A 21,739-nucleotide genomic window follows, 5' to 3' on the forward strand; every position below is an offset into this window, starting at 1 on the left:
CCAGGGTTTATGCAAAAGCATCTTTCTTTTTGGATTAGCAAAGTGAAGAAAGCATAGGTAAGGACCTAACAAGACAACAAAAATATCAAATGGTAATTTTTTTTCAGATGGTAGGATTCAGAGTGATCTGTTTCCTCCAAAACCAGAGAAATCTCTTTGGTAGCAATCCCAGTGGGGATTTTAAAATACATACAATCATTTCTGAAGGCTATCACAAACAGCCTATGATTATAAACTATCTGAGTTGGCTTCAGCAGGGCCTCTGTGTGGCTAAAATGATCTCCTGAAAACATGGTACAGCTTGAATCCAAACGGAAAAGAAGTGGCATCAGTCAATAAAAAAGAAATTCCCTTTCTGGAAATAATTTAAAAAGTATGTGTGACTGAACGGGCAATAGCGTCCCCTCATAGCCAAGTGTCAGCACACTTCTGAAGGTTAGAAAGAAAGGTGGGAAGGACAGAGATGATCACAGAGAGAGGAAGAAGAACCAAGACAGACACAAAGAACTCTGAGCCCTCAAAGCCACTAAGGGTGAGACCCCAGTTGGAGATGCCCCAAAGAAACTGTCCAGACCTTTGTGCTGGTTCCAGAAGTTAGACTGTAAGCAGATGGTCCCAACATCTCCCTAGAGACCAGGATTACTTGGTCACCAAGAAAGAGAAATACTTATTTTCTTCAAATATATCTCCTCACTTAGATATCCTTACACAAGGTGGGTTGAGAGTCAATACCACATGAATCAGATCAAATGTTTCCGGTAGAAGCTTGTTTGGGTAGAGTCACTGAGCAGATACGAAGGAGAAGAAAGGGGGAGACGGGAAGAGATTAACCAAAGAACTCATGCATATGTGCACAACCAATGGACACAGACAATAGTGTGGAGAAGGCCTGCAGTGGGGCAGGGGCTGGGAGGAAGGGGGTAAAGGGTGAGAAATGGGGGACATCTGTAATACCGTCAACAATAAAATAAAAATAAATAAAATCAATTTTAAAAATTAAAAGAAAAAAGGCCCAGAGACTCAATCTGGGAAAGACAAAAATCAGTCCATAGCCCTGGGATTACTTAGTCAGGCTTTTGGCATTGGCTGAGGATTGCAGTGCTTTGCAGGGTTTCTGCAGACTCCATGGTTCCTCTGAATAAGGATCCATCATAAAGAGGAAGCCAAGGATGAGTTGTCACAGGACAGTAACAGGAAAATGTCTCTTGAAACTTTTCTTCACCCACCAGCCAGACTTCAGCAGAAGCTGGCGAGCTCCGCCCTAGCCTCTGAGTCAGTTATTAACTACGGTTAAGATGAAGGGTCTGTCCTGGGTGCTCACCTCACGCTGAGCAAGTCTAGTACCCACCAGACCAGAAAACGCACTGAAAAGGACCCAAGCTGCTGTCATACAAAGAGGTGCACCTGCGAGTTTCTCCTCATCTTGGAGAAGGTGACGTCCCAAGGAGCCATGTTTTAACTGTGAAACCGCAGAATTGCAAGACTGAAAGAAATGTTTACTTTTCAAAGAAGTGAAGCCATTGCCTGAGCTCCTGCAGCTACACAGTGAAGCCAGGTGTTTGGAGGGCAAGCTCTGGGGTCAGACTGCCAAACTCCAGCTCCATTCCTTTCTAGCCGCATGGTCTTCAGCAAAGTACTAGACCTCTTGGGTCTCGGTTTCCTCATCATTCAGTGATAATGTGATTGAAGAATTAAATGAGATAAGCCCTGGCCCATGACACGTACTCAATAATGGGTAATTCTCACCAACACCATATCACATAACCTCCCAGTTAAGATTCCTAGGGAAGTAGAGCGTGTGGAACCAATAACCGGTTTGTTCACAAGCAGGTACTCCCAATGGCAGAGTCTGAAATATTTCCCCGAGGTTATGGTTTCTGGGCAAGGATTCAAGGAAATAAACACACCATTGCTGAGCCCCTCCCTCTGGCCTCTCTTCCTCTGCAGGTAGCACCATAGCAGAATCCTCAGACTCAACATCCCACTCTGTCACTGCTAGCCTGGCACCTCAGGGCCACCGGGGGTTCCCTCCCTCCTCACAGAGGGTGTCCGAATCCTGAAGGGTTGCTTGCATTCCCCGGAAGCTGTTATGTCAGGCTTTCCAAGTGGAAGCCACCTCTTCACCCTCCCATAGAAAAGCCTGGTATAGTCCATGCATTCATCGGTTTGCTCTGAATTGAGATAAGAAATGAATTCTCCACTAATTTGTAAACCTTCTCCCAAGTCACAATGAATAACTTGGTATATGAAAATATATCTCTTTCTGCCATCCTGATCCAAGTTATAAAAAGTGCATTGGGAACATCTACCATTACTCCTTGCGGGCTCATCTTGCCAAGTCCCCTCATGTTGATAAAATAGGAAGTGCAGGAAATTCACAGAGTTAGGAGGAGAGTTGAAAATCTAGACTTGCTGGGTTGGCAAACACATTGAGGGGGTGTGCCCTGAGAAGGTACGGAAGCTCCCTGCCACTCCCACTTCTCATCTCTTGCCCTATGGATCTCTTCCATATGGATGTTCTTGAGTTGTATCCCTTACAATGAACCTGAAATGTAAATGTTAACAAAAAGTGACATGATGCAGAAAAGGACAGATGCCTAATCTCCAGCCATAGAAAAGGCCACTGGCAAGTGACAAGAAGAGAATCAACTCCCTGCTTCCAAAGGGGAAGGTCCACAAAGACACAGGGGCGAGAATTTTCAGAGCAAGGGAGTCTGAGTGAGTCGGTGTGTAGGGCCTTCATGCACAATGCCTGGGACTCCTGGAGCCCTTCATCTCACTCAGCCACTAGTTTTCACAGCTGGAAGTGATGGGGACTTGTCTTCCCAGCACTGGAACCCTGGCCTGGGGGCCCTGGTGTTGGGCTGGGACCCCTGTATTTTCAGAGGGGACCTCCACAGTTGAGATATTCCTCCCTATTTTTCAGTGCCACACGTGGGAGTGGGACCAGGCTGTTCCATGTCTCCACCCTTCCTACCAGTCTCAACGTGGCTCCTTCTATATATCCTTAGTTACAGGACTTCAGTTCAGCTAATTTCAGGCATTCTGAATGATGGCTGTTCTGTAACTTAGTTGTAATTTTGATGTGGTTCTGGGAGGTTCTGAATACCATGTTTACTTACACCATCATCTTGACTGGAACTCTACGGAAAATTTTTAAAATAAAACTTCCACAAACAACAACAACCCATTTATCCAAAGAAGATATACAAATGGCCAACAAGCACACGGAAGGATGCCCAACATCACTAATCATGAGCGAAGCAATGAAAATCAAAACCACAATGAGATGCCACCTTACACCCATTTGGATGGCTACTATCAAAAACCAGGAAAATAAGTGCTGGCGAAGACGTGGGGAAACTGGATCCTTTGTGTATGATTGGTACAAAGGATGCCGCTGCTGTGGAAAACAGTATGGTGGTTCCTCAAAAGATGAAATACAGAATGACCCTAAGATCCGCAATTCCACTTCTGGATAAACACCCAAAAGGACTGAAAGCAGGATCTAGAGGAGATATTTTTACTACGATCATAGCAGCATCATTCACAGTAGCCAAAAGGTGGAAGCAACCCAAGTAGCCATCAGTGGATGCACGGATAAACGAAATGTGGGCTCTCCACACAATGGAAGATTATTCAACCTTTAAAAGGAAGAAAATTCTGACATGGATGAACGTTGAGGACATTATACATGAAACGAAATGAGTCAGTCACAAAAAGGCAAATATTGTATGACTCTGTTTACTAGTATATGAGGTACCTAGAGTAGTCAAGGTCATAGAGACGGAAAGTAGAATGGTGTTTGCCAAGAGCTGGGGGGAGTGGGAAATGAGAAGCTATTGTTTAGTGGCTACAAAGTTTAAGTTTTACAAAATAAAAAGAGTTTGAGAAGGAGATTGGTTACACAACCATGTGAATGTACTTAACAGTACTGAACTGTACATTTAAAAAATGGTTAAGATGATATGCCTGGCCACTGTGGCTCAGTGGTTGAGCGTTGATCCACAAACTGGGAGATCACAGTTTGATTCCAGTTAGGGCACATGCCCTGTGTGCAGGCTTGATTCCCAGTGAGGGGTGTGCTAGAAGCAGCCAATCAGTGATTCTCTCTCATCATTGATGTCTCTCTCTCTCCCCCACTTCCTTTCTCTCTGAAATCAATAAAAAGGTATTTTTTTTAAATGGTTAAGATGATAAATTTTATGATATTTGTATTTTACCACAATTACAAACAAAAACAAAAATTTCCAAGGCCAAGCTAACTTCCCTGATGCCGACAGAGTTACAGAGTTTGGCAAAATAGAACTGCCCGAGTCTGCTGGAAAGAAACAAAACCCCGGGAAGAACGTCATCTGTCTACCAACAGTCTCGCTCACGTCGTGAGGAACAGATTGCAGATTCCCCCATGTTTCCCCCTCTCCCCACCCTCCCGTTGCTGGGCACCACAGAAACTCCATTCTTGTCCTCTGGGGAGGTCTGGCTACATAATTTGTGGGGCCTAGTGTGAAAGAACAGCTATACATTATTAAGAATTTCAAAACAGCCCTGGCCAGTGTGGCTCAGTTGGATGGAACATTGGCAGTCAACCCATAAATACAGGTTCAATTCCCGGTGAGGGCACATACCTAAGTTGCGGGTTAGATCTGAGGTCTAGGCACATACTGGAGGCAACCAAACACTCTCTCTCTCTCTCTCTCTCTCTCTCTCTCTCTCTCTCTCAAAATCAATGCAAACATATCCTCAGGTGAGGATTAAAAAAACAAAGAATTTCACCTGGCTGGTGTGTCTCAGCAGTTGAGCATTGACCCATGAACCAGGAAGTCACAGTTAGGTTCCCAGTCAGGGCACATGACCAGGTTTTAGGCTCAATTTCTAGTAGGGGGCTTGCGGGAAGCAGTGGATGGATGTTTCTCTTTCATCAGTGTTTCTCTTTCTCTCTCAATGTTTCCATCTCTCTATCCTTCTACCTCTCTCTCTAAAATTAAAATTTTTTTTAACATATTAAAAAAAATAATTTCAAGACAGTGAAAAAAGCATTAAAAAAGCCTGGGCTGCATGTGACTGCACAGGCTGTGTGCCCATGAGGAAAGCCCTGATTGAACCCCACAGATAAGAATAATGGCACAGCACAACACAGTAGTGCCCTGGTGTCAGATCAAGCAGCTACTGAGAGCTAGTGTTAGATTTTTCAAATTCTGCAATACAGTTGATATCCTAGTAGTAATTGGAAATCAGTGTCTCTATCTCTCTCTCTCTCTCTTGCTGTGGTCAGAGTTGGTGGTCAAACATTTACCAACGTACCGATGAAGTTTCTGGTAAGGCTTGACGGATTTGATTAATGTCTGAAGCAGAAAGTAGTTCTTTCTCCTTTTGCTCAGCTTCTGCAAAAAAATAGAAAATATTTGTTTTTTAACAATGTCTGGCTACGTTGCTTTTCAGAGTTTGCCTCATCAGCTGGTCAATAGATCCATTCAGCAAGGCTTCTGTTTTAATAATCTCTGTGTTGAGGAGACTGGAATTGGAAAATCAATGCTGATTGATACATTATTACTAATTTTGAAGAATGTGAATCCTCAAATTTTACCCATGTTAGACCTAAAATTCAGGCATATGAACTCCAATAAAGTAATGTTCGATTACAATTGGCCATTGTGAGTACAGTTGGACTTGGTGACCAAATAAACAAAGAAGAGACCTACCAACCAACAGTGACTGCATAGATGCTCATTTTGAGGCCTCGCTCCAAGAAGAACTGAAGATTAAGCATCATCTCTTCAACTACCACTCTTCTCAGACCCATACGGGCCTCTGCCTCATCTCACCAACAGGCCGCTCTCTAAAGACACTTGATCTCTTAACCATGAAGAGCCTTGACAACAAGGTGAGCATGATACCAGTGATTGCCAAAGCAGATGCAATTTCTAATGATGAATTACAGGAGTTTAAGATGAAGCTCATGAGGTATCAGGGGTCCTCAAACTATGGCCCGCGGGCCACATGTAAATACAAATATTGTATTTGTTCCCGTTTTGTTTTTTTACTTCAAAATAAGATATGTGCAGTGTGCATAGGAATTTGTTCATAGTTTTTTTTTAACTATAGTCCGGCCCTCCAACGGTCTGAGGGACAGTGAACTGGCCCCCTGTTTAAAAAGTTTGAGGACCCCTGATAAGTGGTCAGCAATGGTGTCAATACACCAATTGTCAACAAGTGGTGAAACTATTGCTAAAATCAAGGCTTCAATGAATGACATTTTCCATTCGCCTTTTTAAAAATATATTTTTATTAATTTTTTACAGAGAGGAAGGGAGAGGGATAGAGAGTTAGAAACATCGGTGAGAGAGAAACATCGATCAGCTGCCTCCTGCACACCCCCTACTGGGGATGTGCCTGCAACCAAGGTACATGCCCTTGACAGGAATCGAACCTGGGACCCTTCAGTCTGCAGGCTGACGCTCTATCCACTGAGCCAAACTGGTCAGGGCTTCCATTCGCTTTTGAAGGAAGTGTGAACATTGAGGAGTAAGTAGGGCTCCTGGTGGCTCACTGGGCTCAGATGTTAAAAAAGCAGAGCCTCGCAGCCGTTTCTGCACAGGGGCCTCTTAAGCAAGCTGCTCTTTTCGGAGAAGTTTCTGCATCGCCTGCCGACATTATGTTTCTGCCATCTGGACAAGCCCTTACAAAGGGTTTCTGGAATTTTATTTCAACCAATAGGAAAATTGGGGGACTATATTTTAAAATGTATTATGTACCTGAAGCTCTAACCTTTCAAGTTTATATGACTTTTACATTTTTGACGTGATTTTCTAATTTATAACATGATCCTAAGTTTTTGTATCAAATTTTATATAACACTAGAGGCCCGATGCATGAAATTCGTGCAAGAGTAGGCCTTCCTTCCCCTGGCTGCCGGCACCGGCTTCCCTCTGGCACTTAGGACCAAGGCTTCCCTCCAGCTGCCCGCAGGCACCTGGGACCCAGGCTTCCCTCGCAGCCCCGGCTTTGTCCTGAAAGTTGTGTGGAAGCACGTCCGGTCTAATTAGCATATTACCCTTTTATTATTATAGATGATGGCCTTCCATGCTTCAATATGCCTTATTGTGGTTCAAGTATTATTGTGATGAGACAAAATATGTTTAAAAGTAAAAACATCCAAGTATATAAACCTTTTTTCTAGTGATAAGTGCCTTTGAACTTAGGTGTTATCACAGTATTTTCACTAGGATGTATTACATATTTGCTGCTTAAAACTCTGTATTCCAGAGAAAAAAATAATAAGATTGAATCATCTTATTAAAAGTATTTCTTTCCCTGGCCAGTGTGGCTCTGTTGGTTGGAACATACACCAAAAGGCAGAGGGTTCGATTCCCGGTCAGGACACATACCCAGGTTGCGGGTTTGATTCCTGGTTGGGGTGAGTGAGAGATGTTTCTCTCCCACATGGATATTTCTTTCTCTCTCTCTCTCTCTCCCTCCCCCCCCCATCCCTCCCTTCCTCTCTCTAATTTCAATTTATAAAATATTTCTAAGAAAATAACTATGAACATTTGAATATTAAAGATATGAAATTTTAGGTAATTCACATCTCAAGGGATGTTTTAATTCAGTGCCTTAGTAGTATTCTCAGAACAATTAACTTTTTTTTAACAGTCATAGGTATAAAATTTTTTATTTTTTGTACTTGAATATTCTAAACAAGGCTGGCATTTACTCTAGACAGAGTAAAAAAGTTATTTCTCCCTCTCCTTAAGGTAATGATTCACTTTCCTGATCTAAGGAAATGTCACTACCTAGGAGGCAGCAAATAGAATCACAGATCAGAAAACAACAATCTGACCAGCAGCAGTTCAAGGTAACCAACCAGCAAAATAAATTATTTTACAGAAACCTATAGATTTGTAATGCCATTTGCTTAAAGAGACCTACATATATACTCAGGGGAAAAAATTTGAACTTATAATAAATTATTTTTATTTACCATTATATTTTCAGTCCTTGTATTAGTCTATTTCATTTCTTATTGTTTTTGTTTTTATTATTTTAATAATTTTGTTAGTTCTTAAAATTTGTTAAATACTTTACTAGATTCCATTTCCAAACGCATGGTGCTTACTATGTCAGATAATTGCCAACTAGAGATCACAAAAGCATTGCCTCAAGCATCAGAGCCAGAACTCAGACTATAATAACAAAAAGAAAAAGAAGGAAAAAGAACAGGAAAGAAAAAAGAAAAGGAAGGAAAGAAAGAAGTAAGGAAGGGGAAAGAAGGGAGAGAGAAAAAAGAAAATCCTTTTTCCTAGGTCAATGTTTAGTCTTTAATACATTTTTTACTAAAGATTTTTAATGTTGACGTTATTGCAGATGTCCCCCTTTCCCGCCCCTTTGCCCACCTCCACCCTCCTCTGCCCCCTCCCTTGGCCTTCACCACACTATTGTCCATGTCCATGCATACATGTTCTTTAGCTAATCCCTTTGCGCATTATCCAGTCACTCCTAGCCCCTCCCTCGGGCACCAGCCAGTCTATTCCATGTATCCATTTTGTTCATCAGTTTATTTTGTTCATTAGACTCCACGTATTAGTGAGATCATGTGGTACTTGTCTTTCTCTGACTGGCTTAGGATCATACTCTCCTGGTCCATCCATGCTGTCAAAAAGGGTAAGATTTCCTTCTTTTTTACAGCCACGTAGTATTCCATTGTGTAAATGTACCACAGCTTTATAAAGTGGTAATTAAATAAATATGATACGTACATAAAATATATTTCTATGGAACCATTAACAAAAATGAGCTATGGGAAAATGTCAGATATATTAGGTAAGAATAAAGTAAATTATGGAATATGATTAGCATGATCTTACTTAAATATATATTAATCTTCACACACACGCACACACAATTGTCTCTATAAAGAAGAAAGGCTACATGAGGAATCTAATGGAAAAAATGAATTGACCAACAAAATAGGACCCAAAGTATAGAGGCATAGAACAGACTGACATATCTCAATGTGGGGTGGGCGGACAAGAAGAGCTAAACCAAAGAACTTACACACTTTTATGCATAGCCCATGGACATGGGCAAGAGGGTGGTGAAGACCTAGGGGGAGGGGAGGGGCTGGGAGTAGGTGGGTAAAGAAGGGGAAATGGGAGATATCTGTCATGCTATCAACAATAAAAAATGTATTTTAAAAATTTAAATTAAATTAAATTTTAAAAAAAGAATAAAGGCTACAAAAACATACTCCAAACAGTGGCGTACTCAGGGAACCCACTGCTTGTAATTCGCATCTGAAGCAGGGGACAGTCTTGGGGGCCTGAGACCTTCACTAATGGCTTTAGGGTCTGCGCTAACTCTGGTTCGTGTCAAAAGTGAGTCAAACGTACGACACACATTTTGTTTCCACAGAGAATTGTTGGGTCTGGAAAACCTCACACATCTGGGGGCAGAGGTGTTCCTGGGGTGCTGGTGGGCTAGTAGAAGAAAACACGAGTTTTTCTTTCAACACCCAAAGGAGACCACACAGCAGGTAGGTTGTGGAAAAGAAAAGTCAAAATTAGAATTCTTCTGATCTAAAGCTCAGCCCTCAAGACTCATGGAGACACTTACTACATGAAAACTAGAGTTCTACCCACATGCCCTGTGTCTACCTCGTGTCGGGTACATGACAAGAAAATGGCAATGTGATCGGAAAACAAAACCTCAGAGTTCAGATGAGGATTCCAAATATACTTTCGACATCAACTTCCTGCTTTTTATTTCTCACTTGATACCATGCTGGTTAGAAGACCTGCATTTTTTTCTTCATAACTTTTACTTAAATTATACATTCATTCATTGCTGTAGTTGTGGTTTGAGAGTTTATCATTTTAACAACAATATATTTTGTTCCAAAGTTCATCTTGTATTTAGAGAATTCTTAGAGAGGGGTTTCCTTTTGGCTAGTTTCATTTTCAACCACAGAAATTTGCTCACTAGATTGACTCACTCAAGTAATTATGGGTGTGGCATAAAGGCTTCCTAAATATAGTCAGGAGTTTTTATCTGTAGCTCTTGTTTAACAGTGGAGAAATAGACCCAGAGAAACACAAGTTGATACATGGTGAGGCAGCCAGGTTTGGTTTCTGCCCTGTGCTATTGCCTCTATACCAAAGCAATCCTACCTTTACAAAACAGAAAGGTAGAATAATAAATTTCTTCTCTGATAGTAATTTCTGAGAGTACCATAGGAACGTTTTCATGACTCTCCTCTCTGACTAACATATACATAGCAACATGTATTGAGTGCTTTATTCTGTGCCAGACATGCATTTCATAGGAATTAGAAAATGCATAGCTTCAAGTCCTAGCCAGTTTGGCTCAGTGGATAGTGTCAGCCCTCGGACTGAAGGGTCCTGGGTTTGATTCCCCATCAAGGGCAAGTACCTGGGTTACAGGCTCGATCCCCGGCCCTGGTAGAGGCACATGCAGGAGGCAACCAATCAATGTGTCTCTCTCACATCGATGTTTCTCTCTATCTCTGTCTCTCCCCCTCCCTTCACTCTCTCTAAAAATCAATGGGAAAATATCCTTGGACGGGGATTAACAATAAATAAATTAATTAAAACACAATAAAACTCATATCTTCAAGAAAAACCATAAGGCGAGTACTATCATTACCTCATTTTGTAGATAGGGAAAGTGTGGCGTAAAAATGCTAAGGCAGGGGCCACAGCACCACTAATAAATGGTGCCCTGGCAATCTGACTCCATAGCATACTCCCTGTGCTATCCTGCCTCCTTTTTTGTTATTTCATTCTAACTCTCACTCCTACATAAGAATAAGAAGAAGATATTTGTCTAAAAGTACTTTCTCCACTAAAATACAAGTTCCCAACAGGAGCTTCTAAAACTGTGTCTTGCACAAAGTCTGCACTCAATCAATGAGTTGAATAAACGAGCTCAGGAGAGTTCTGGCTTTCCCAGAGAATATTATCAGACTGATAACATCACACGTGACCAGTTAATTTACGAATTCCCATGGTCAGTTACCTTTCTTCTCTCTTTTATATTTTTCTATCGTTCTCATAAGATGAGGCGCAACAGTGTTGCAGAGATTCTCCAGTAAGGTCACATCATCTGCATCTATTTTAGCTTGTTTCTCCAGATGTTCCAGGAAACTTAGAGAGGTCTGCAAGAGAATCAATGGCATCACATTTACTTGCCTACTGATTATCCGTTCATTCATTAAACACTGCCTACGTGGCCACGAGGCATCAGGTTTTGCATGGATGAATAAGGTAGATTGTTTATCCCAGAGGAGTTCAATAGTGTGGGGGAAGAGGTATGACCAAGTCAATCTCTATACAATCTGTATTCATATCAAAAGCCAGTATACTAGTATATATGGTGTCTCCCCCAAAATGTATACACATCATGACTGTAATTTCAATTGCATTTTGAAAATGAAATGTATCTTAATAAACACTGCCTTTATAACTATTCAAAGTGTGTATACATTTTCTGAGACACCCTGAATACTACATGCCATTCAGTGCCTGCCATATATTAACCTCAAAAACAACTCAGTGAGGTAGATACTACTACAATCTCCATTTTAAAAATGAAACAGCTGAAGCACAGAGTCGACAACTTGTCCAAGGTCACAGAGCCAGTAAGTGACAGTGAAAGTCTCCTTTATTAACCATTGAGCTGTACTACCTTTAACTCGGCAGCAAAATAGAGGCACCAAGGAAATGAGCATAAAATATTTTGAAAGAATGCTATATTTTGTATTTTAAAAGAAAAATCTTGAAAGTACTCCTGGGAAAAGCTGCAAATTGGCTAGTTTTATTTTAATATTGAATTACATATGGGATAGAAGGCACCAAATCTTTTCAATGATTAGGGCTTCTCAATGTATTAAGCTGGTTCTGAAAAAAAAAAAAAACAAACAAACAAACAAACAAATATATATATATATATATATATATATATATACAAAGTTATACTAGAGCCCCCAGAAAAAAGGGAAATATTCAGAAAGTGAACACTATTAGCAAAGTGGGATCTGGGGAAGAGGTCTCTAGACATGATGGATGGTTGAACAGCCAAAAAGGGACAGTGTGTGCAGGATATTGAGAAGAAGGCTTTGAGCACAAACCATGGGTGAGAGCCAGGTCATGGCTGGAGCAATGGGCTGATAAGAGACGGTGAAAGAACACACACACACACACCATGTAGAAATTTGGGCAAGTATCCCATGGACAAAGGGGTGCCAATAGTAGTTTTTAAGAAGAGTAACATGAATAGATTTGTTTTTAAATAGGAGACTTTGGGAATAGGTTGGAGAAGGAATGGATTCGAGAGAAAATATAGGCAGAAAGGTTAAATACTCTGGTGAAGAGATGCTCAAGACCTGGTGGTGGAAATGCAGAGGAGGCATGGACTTGAGACCATTTCTGAGTTGCAATTTGGTGAGTTTTGAAGTTCAATTGGGAGTGGGTGAAGAAGTGAAGAAAGAGTCAAAGATGACTTAAATGTTGATGCCACTCAATAATGTATCATCTATTTGACATAGCAGGCTTCACACAGCTGCACACAAGAGGTGAGACTCGAATTGCACCTTGGAGGATGACTAATGCTTCACTGCCAACATGGAAAAGGACATTCCAGGCAAAGAAAACCATGTGGGGAAATGATGGGAAACTAAAAATCCGCTTATGTGGGCTTGTGTGGTGACTTCAGCAGGAATAGTATGGCTGGAGTGATGAAAGCTGAGGCCAAACTGGAATGCATGGGATGTGATCGAGAATTGAGTGAGTTTAGGAAGGGTGTGTGGAGACTATTCTTTCAAGCAGTTTGGCAGTAGAGAGAAGGAGGAAGTTAGAGCAGTAACATAAGGATGAGGACGAGTTCATTGGAGTGTGTGTATATATATGACGCAGTCTATTAAGTGCTCTAACTTCCTCCTTCTCTCTACTGCCAAACTGCTTAAGGCTACATTACCTGCAATTGCAATTGCAAAAAATTTGACCTGAGAAATAAATTCTTTACTGGCCAGTGAAACAAAAATGACCTTTGTAGGGTATTCTAGGTTTCCACACATTTATATTTAATTGTAGAGAGAGAACTAAATGAAGATTAAAAGAAAGTATAAACATAAAATAAATAAAAATGTTAAAGAAGATTGTGTAGTATATACACATGTGGCCATGTACTCTAACAATGTAGATATATTGCAACCAAAAAAGGGGGGGGGGAGATAATAAGTATAGTACATTCAAAATAAATTTTCAACTGTTGTAAATAATCACACTGAATTCATGTAAAAATGACACAGGAACCAACTTGAAGAGGCTACCACTGGGCAAAAATGGTACAATGTGAACTTCAATGCGGGTAATAATTGCAATAGACTGAAACCCATCAAATATGTTTCAATCTATGAATTCAAACTTGTTTTTTATAATAGGTCACGTTCAGAGAATGACAGAGAACCAGTCAGTTATCATAAACACTGGGCAAATAAAAGAATCTAAGATTTAAATATAAACTGTATCACCAGGTAACCAAATAGACAAGGGGGGAACAAATTACAGAATTCAAAAATCCCATTTTGCAACCCCCAAAGAGTCAACATATAAAACCGTTAAATATCAATAGTTGCTAATATCAAAAAAGAGAGACCCTGGCCGGTGTGGATCGGCTGGTTGGAGCGCTGTCCTGTACACAAAGAGGTGGCAGGTTCGATTTGGTCAGGGCGCACACCCAGGTTGCAGGTTCAGTCTCCAGGCAGCGGGGCGAATACAGGAGGCAGCCAATCAGTGTTTCTCTCTCACATCCATGTGTTGTTGTTTCTCTCTCTCCCTCCCCGCCCCCAAATCAATGCAAACATTTCCTAAGGTCAGGAGTAAAAAAAGAGAGAGAAAACCAAGATTTCTGGACCTCCCAATGAAAGAATGCAACAAAAGACCACTATGTTCTTGTCAAGAGGATTTAACCTGAGTCTGTTGAAGCCTCTGAATTCAGTTGCCAATTTTCAGGAAAAGCAGAAGATAGAAGAGCTTGCTGCACTGCACCAAGCACACACATTAGCAAAACCTAGACGAGGGGAAATTCTATGGGCCAATTGTCCTCAGGGTCTTCAACACATTTTAAACAAAAGAAAGGGATTGTGGGAGGGGAGTTTAACCTATAGATTAAAGGACACTTCAAAGAAAAAAACTGGACAAGACTAAATTGAGGTCTGGAGATGCACAGGTAGGTGATACAACCATAAAGAAACATAAGACCCTGGTTACTGTAAAAGCCAGGACAGTGGATGCTTCTAGGGGAGGGGAAGGGGCTGTGATTGGGATGGGGCACATGGAGGGGTTTCTGGAAGGGCTAGCAAAATTCAATTTCTTATCCTGGGTAGTGGTTTCAAGGATATTAGCCTTATAATAATTTATTTAGTTGTATGTTTGTTTTGTGTCATTTTTCTGTACTTATATTTTGATGTGTGTTTTTCAAGAAGAAGTAAAAAGAAAATCCCTACCCAGTTTGGCTCGATGGTTAGAGCGTTGGCCCACAGACTGAAGGGTCGCAGGTTGGATTCCAGTCAAGGGCTCATACCTTGGTTGTAGGCTGGATTTTTGCCCCTCCCCCCTCCCCCCACCCTCCACCCATCAGGGTGTGTGCTGGAGGCAACCAATCGATGTGTCTCTCTCGCATCGAAATTTCTCTCTCTGTGTCCAGTCTCTCTAAAAATCAATGGAGAAAAATGTTCTCGGGTAACAACAAAACAACAACAAAAAGTGTTAAAAAAATAACACAATAACAGGAAGCTATCAAAACTCCCAGGGCTATCTTATCTAAGGAAGAAAATTAATAGATTCTGACAAGGGGCAACAACGAGAATGCCATAAATATATCTTTGCACACCCCCATCATGGTGGTTTAGTTCATCCTGCCAATCCCCCCAGTTATTCGTTGTAAAATCACATAAACAGAAAGTTCAGGCCTTTTTCTTTTCTTTTTTTTTTTTCAGAAGAAAAGAGAAAGGGGTAGATTGCATCACAAGGTTCTGGGGCGATAATGATGATTAGATTCAGCCCCACCCCCAAGGAACTCACAACCAATCTTTGGGAGAAAAGGACCTCTAGAGATAACCAACCAAAGGACACAAAAGGCTTAAATCCCTGAGGGCTCTGAAAAGGGGAAAAAGGGACTCAAAGATTCTGGCCAAAACAGAGACATAACCTACTCAGGTCTATAGGTCTGACACCAAGAAACACGTTTAATGAATTACTAGCAAGGTGTTCATTTGACCTACCACATGTAACACAGCTTCCCATTCCTTGGTTATTTTTTTAAGTTATTTAATATCAGTTGCTCAGAGAGAATGTGGCATGGTGGCTGCACATGAAGGCTCAGAGAACTGGTGAGGTTCTCATTCATAAGTTGAATGGGGGAATTTATGGCTGTTCACTTAGTGCTACATTTCATAACTTCCATATGCCACATGTATTTTTGTATGTTATGAAATGTTATACAACGTAGAATCTAATTAAAGGAGCGGTTAAATAACACAAAGTCATGTTACAGGGTAAAGTTTGAAAATTGGTGCCTTCAGAAATCAACTAACTTGTTTGCCACAAGCTGCTATTGGAGTCAAAAGAGAAACTATAAAGTCTTGAAGCCCAGAAGAGAGACACGCAATTACTTCACCACCAATATAGCAAGAATATTAGTAAATATGGCCAATACAGTAAGAATATTAGGGAGGGAAACAAAGATGGCAGCATAGGTAAACACCAGAGATTGCTGCCTCGCACAACCACTTCAAAAATACAACTAAAAGACATAATAGACATCATCCAGAACCACAGGAAGGCTGTGCGAGTGGAATTTCTACAACTAGAAGGAAAGAGAAAAGCATACCGAGATTCAGAGGAGGTGCGGTGCTGAAAAAAGGTACGGTGGTGCATGCGGAGAGGGCTGGCAGCTGAGGACAGGATTGTCTTTTTCAATCGGGAGGGAGTCTCAGGCTCTGAGCTCCAGTTCCCGGCAAGTCTTTGGGGACCCAGACTCATACGGGAGAAACGGGACTGTCTGGCATCGGTCGGACCTTGAGGGCAGCTTTCTCTCGGAGGCACTCCCAGCAATAGCCAGGACCTTTGAAAGCAGGACTGAGAGCAGCCATACTGCTGGCACACTCGGCCCACCCTGTTGATCCCCTGGGACCCCGCCCCCACCCAAGGTGAGCAAGGAGGCTTTTGCATGTGAAAGGCCCGGCCCTTTGTAATCTGAAAATAATTTAACTGCAGCTGCCCCAAGGCTCCAGGGCAACTTGCATTGCTTTACAGCTGGATAACTGCAGTCAGAGGCTAGATTAGCACCTCCTTAGATCCAAGAGCCAGTGTACCCAGGGGTCAGAGTGGGACTTTCCAATTACAACTCAGATCCATAAGGGACACACTCAGGGGGCAGACTCAGTGAGCACCAAAGCCCCACTGAAGCAAGTCTTGCCCCAGAAGGGTGTCTCCAGCACAGAAGTTCTCCCACCGTAGACACAGCTGATTCTCATCGCCAATTGGCCTGGAGGTCAAATCCTCCCAGGTTTACCTACAACAATCAAGGCTTAACTACAACAAGACTGTGCACAAAGCCCACAAGGGGGTGCACCAAGAGTGTCTACCTCAGGTAACTGGGACACTTAGCACAGAAAGCCACTCTATCGACACAGTGAAGCATAAAAAATGCCAACACTAAGAAACAGGACACAAATGACAGAAATGGAGGAAAGCAAACTGCTGGATATAGAGTTCAAAACCACACTTTTAAGGTCTTTAAAGAACTGTCTAGAAGCCGCCGATAAATTTAGTAAGACGCTCGAAAAGACTGGTGAGACCGCCGATAAATATAGTGAGATCCTCAAGAAATCTAGTGAGACCCACGATATTGTGATAAAGAACCAACTAGAAATTAAGCATTCACTGACTGAAATAAAGAATATTATACAGACTCCCAACAGCAGACCAGAGGATCGCAAGAATCAAGTCAAAGATTTGAAATACGAAGAAGCAAAAAACACCCAACCAGAAAAGCAAAATGAAAAAAGAATCCAAAAATAAGAAGATAGTGTAAGGAGCCTCTGGGACAACTTCAAGCGCACCAACATCAGAATTATAGGGGTGCCAGAAGAAGAGAGAGAGCAAGATATTGAAAACCTATTTGAAAAAAAATAATGACAGAAAACTTCCCCTACCTGGTGAAAGAAATAGACTTACAAGTCCGGGAAGCACAGAGAACCCCAAACAAAAGGAATCCAAAAAGGACCACACCAAGACACATCATAATTAAAATGCCAAGAGCAAAAGACAAGGAGAGAATCCTAAAAGCAGCAAGAGAAAGAAAATCAGTTACCTACAAGGGAAAACCCATACGACTGTCAGCTGATTTCTCAACAGAAACTCTGCAGGCCAGAAGGGAGTGGCAAGAAATATTCAAAGTGATGAATACCAAGAACCTACAACCAAGATTACTTTATCCAGCAAAGCTATCATTCAGAAGTGAAGGCCAGATAAAGAGCTTCACAGATAAGAAAAAGCTAGAGTTCATCACCACCAAACCAGTATTATATGAAATGCTGAAAGGTATCCTTTAAGAAGAGGAAGAAGAAGAAAAAGGTAAAGATACAAATTATGAACAACAAATACACATCTATCAACAACTGAATCTAAAAATCAAGTGAATAAATAACCTGATGAGCAGTATGAACTGGTGATTATAATAGAATCAGGGACATAGGAAGGGAATGGACTGACTATTCCTGGGGGGGAGGGGGGAGGAGGTGTGGGGGTGCGGGAATAGATTGGACAATAATTGCACACCTATGGATGAGGACAGTGGGTGGAGGTGAGGGCGGAGGGTGAGGTGGGAACTGGGTGGAGGGGAGTTATGGTGGGAAAAAGAGGAACCAATGTAATAATCTGAACAATAAAGATTTAATTTAAAAAAAAGAATATTAGCAAAGAGCATTATATTACCATTAAAAGCATTACTATTAGTTCAAAGCACCTATATAGCTCTTTGAAAAGCACATCTTCAAACTGTTTCATTTGATTTCCACAGAAACCTTACATGGGAGACCCTGTGAAGTCCACAGGAAAGGACACACGGTTCCCTCAGACACCTCGATTAGTGTAGGTGACGAGCGATGAGTCCCACTCTGCCTTTTTTCCCCACCTCCTCATTTCTTGGCTGTGCCCTGGACATTTCTGTATCATAAAACATAGTGGATGTCAGTAGCAGTTAATCACTTACTGCAAGGTTACTGTTTGTCAAATACGGGCCCTATGCTCATGCCTCGTGTACATTATTTTCTTGAATCCCCTCAACAGTGCTGGAAGGAGCTGGCATGGTACATGAGAAAATGGAGACTCAGAAATCTTTGATCACTAGCCTCACATATAGAGAAATTGGTTGCAGAACCAGCGCTAGAATCCAGGCCCGTTCGACACCAATGTCAATATTCCTAACCTTTGATGATATTGTCTCCCACAAAAAATACACCATCTTGAAAACCCTCCCCAGCATCTTCCCAAACGCAGATTAAAGCGATGCTCACAGAGACCCCACTCTTTATGACCCACTCACCAGCATCTCGACTTTCGGCAAGAAATCCTTCATCATGAAGATCATGCCCTTCAAGTTCTCTGAGTCGATGTCTTCTGACAGTTCATAGAGCAGGTTTCTAAGACACACACCCAAAGAGACAAATGAAGCCTCACACGTGCAGAGGACAGCACTGTGAATCTAGTGCATCTATAAATGTTCTCTCTCGGGTACGTGACCACAGCCCTGTGATTAATCCCATTGTATAGATTCAAAAACTAAAACTTTGAGCTTCAATCTGGCCTCTTAAATTAAGATAACACAGTAAACAGTAGGGACAGGCCTTCTGGTTCCAAGTCCAGTGCCAGGAAAGCATAGAACACAATTTTGGCCTTCCATCTCCCAACTCCACTGGAGGAATTCTGGGTTATTCTACAGGCCCTTGTCACAGAGAACCTGATGCTCGGCAATGTCAAGTCGACTCTTGAAAGAGAAAGGACAATACCCCGACTTCTGGGTAGTCATATAGTGAATCACCAGAAAAGCTGAACATTTATTTCACTCGCACACTGATGCCTCTGCACGCCAGGGACCAGCCCTCAGTAGTTGAACAGCAGAGTGGAAGTAAGGATTTCCGGCATCCCCTCACTGAGCCGAGCGAGGGTAGCTCAGGTTCTGGGAGCCAGTCCAAATGTTAAAGCCTGAAGGACATAATCACCCAGGCAATTCGATAAAACCGCACTTCGAAGGCTCCTCCTTGTGAGGGTCTCTGCAGCTACGATGTCCGGGACCATGTAAAACAGTGGTGTCTAAGGTCTGACCACAACAGGCCTGATGTCTGTATTTTACCTCTCTCACCCAAAACATGTAACCAGACATGCCATGAATGACATCCCTCCCTCACACAGAGGCATTTCACTCTGCTTATTATGCATTCTTTCCTTCTCAAATCACTGAATATAGGCAGACACACCCAGAAGAGAGGACTGTCTGAGGGCCTGCAGACTGGGAAGGAGGAACGCATGGGCCTGCTGTGCTGGGGCTTCCCTTGGCAGTGAGATACGAAGCTGAGGGAAGCCACTGCCAGGCCCGAGAATCCCAGCGTTTCACCTCAATGGTACCTAGACCTGAGAAATCTCCTAGTGTTGCTGATCAGAGACACCCAAGGAGGTCGATAAGAAAGAGACCCAAGAGATCTTAATCCCAGTCTCCTTTCTTTCTTCTTCTTCTTTTTTTTTAATCTTTATTGTTGAAAGTATTACATAGGCCCTCCTTTTTCCCCCATTAACCTCTTCCAGCCCTCTCCCGTCCCCTGCCCCTTAGGCCCTCACCACCCTATTGTCTGTGTCCATGGGTTATGCATCCATGCATACACGTTCTTTGGTTGTTCTCCCTCCCCCTCCCCCCGCCTTCCCTCTGAGGTTCATGCTTCTATGTCTCTGGGTCTATTTTTGATCATCGGTGTATTTGGTTCATTACCTTCCACATATGAGTGAGATCCTATGAGGAAACCCCAGTCTCCTTCCGAGGCCCAGTGGCATGAATGACCCCTAACTGGACACCCATTCTGCCTGATGGCAGTCCCTTCCTCACCTGAACGAGGAGACCTGCTTCCGGGTGAGCAGCAGACCTTTCACTTGCTCTTTGGTGTAGCCGAGGTGCCTCAGCAGCGAGTTCTGCTTCATGATGTAGAGGAGTTCCGCCAGGAGGAAGGTGTCTTCCTCACTCAGCAGCTCCTCGTTGATGAGATGGTCAAAAATATCTAAGGCCGAGCTGGCCTCCAGCTTCCCGTTGGGGATTAAGTCTCGGCAGAGAAATTTCAATTTTTGCACCTCTAGGTCTCCAAGGTTTGAATCAATACGCAGAAGCCTTCTGCGCAGCTCCTCCCTACCATTATCCTCCAGACCGGAAATCCAACTCTGATTGCGAGATGACATGGCCAGTCTGGAAAAGACAGAGAGACGGGGTAGCCTCCACTTCCCAGGCCCTCTCCCGCCTACAGCCTCCTCCCTTCTGGGCACTAGACTTTCCTGGAAACCTAAAAATTACTGACAGGAAAATGATTGTGCAGTTATTTCAAAAACCAATAGCCAACACTTGTGTGTGAACCCTTTGGGAGGTCCGAGGGAAGCTTTGGGGGAACCCATTTACCCTGACTTCTCTGGAATCAAAATGTCCCCGTAGAAGCGAGTGAAATGGAGGACAACTCAGCACAACAGTTTCTGTTGAAGTTCGTCTTCTGGTTGGAGCTCTTTTGTTTTTAAATTTTTTTAGTTATTGATCTTAAGAGAGAAACATCAACTTGTTGTTCCACATATATATGCATTCGTTGGTTGATTCTTGTATGTGCCCTGACCGGAGATGGAACCGGAAGCCTCGGCGTGGGACGTTCTACCAACTGAGCTACCCTAGGCCGAGCTTCCAGGGTCTGGTTGGAACTCTTAAGTCATTGCCATCAAACGGCAGAATTAGCACTTAGATTTATGCCCCACAGTTTAGAAATAAAGCAACGGGGGGTTATATTTCTGAAGTGCTTACCAACCCAAGGATGGCAAGGTGATATTACTAACCAGAACAGGATGGGTTTGTAAGGAAGAATAACCACAGGAAGAATAACCATAATCCTAGACCCCAGAAACACAGGGAGGTTTTAGAAAAGGGTTGCCCAAATCAATATAGAAAGTCACAAAGTAACTAAGTCAATATTTCCACATAAGCAGTGCATAAACTGGTCTTTTCTACACTAAATTTCATACTAATAAGAGGATCAATAAATTGATAACATTTTTAGGTGTAATAGTATTCATCATATAAGGACAAGGTATATATCCATTATGCAAGACTTGGCTATTTAGAAAGAAGAAACTTTCTAAAGGAAAGAACATAGCAAAAATGAAACATCAATAACAAAGAGTGGTTATAGCTGATAGATTCTCCTTTCCCCCAACTTGTGGGCGGAGTATGACGTAACCTGCAGCCTGGAAATACCTGAGTGACTAACCAGGTACCTTATATGGACTATACATTGGACCACCAATCCACACCTGCCAAATACCCTAAGCCCTTGCCCTATATGGACCATACAGTAAGCCACCAATCAGTGTGCGCCTTGTACACTAAGCCCCCACCCCTTCCCATTCCTCCCCTCAAAAGGCAT

General features: G+C 42.3%; 1 protein-coding gene and 1 pseudogene across 1 annotated transcript in view; one reads left to right on the plus strand and one right to left on the minus strand.

Annotated features, from left to right (window-relative positions):
• LOC102434278 (caspase-10-like) overlaps window positions 1-21,739 on the minus strand; it is a 41,901-nt gene that overhangs the window by 14,780 nt on the left and 5,382 nt on the right. Inside the window, exons 2-5 of the mRNA XM_023748370.1 lie at window positions 20,176-20,526; window positions 18,625-18,721; window positions 11,035-11,173; window positions 5,305-5,384 (exon numbers count right to left, since the gene is read on the minus strand). Of these exons, the coding sequence (XP_023604138.1) occupies window positions 5,305-5,384; window positions 11,035-11,173; window positions 18,625-18,721; window positions 20,176-20,519 (660 nt within the window). The 5' untranslated portion in view covers window positions 20,520-20,526. The remainder of the gene's footprint in view (window positions 1-5,304; window positions 5,385-11,034; window positions 11,174-18,624; window positions 18,722-20,175; window positions 20,527-21,739) is intronic.
• LOC111824381 lies at window positions 5,407-7,758 on the plus strand (annotated as a pseudogene).

This window comes from Myotis lucifugus, unplaced genomic scaffold (genome assembly GCF_000147115.1).
Source record: "Myotis lucifugus unplaced genomic scaffold, Myoluc2.0 scaffold_1330, whole genome shotgun sequence".
In the NCBI taxonomy this organism is placed as follows: Eukaryota; Metazoa; Chordata; class Mammalia; order Chiroptera; family Vespertilionidae; genus Myotis; species Myotis lucifugus.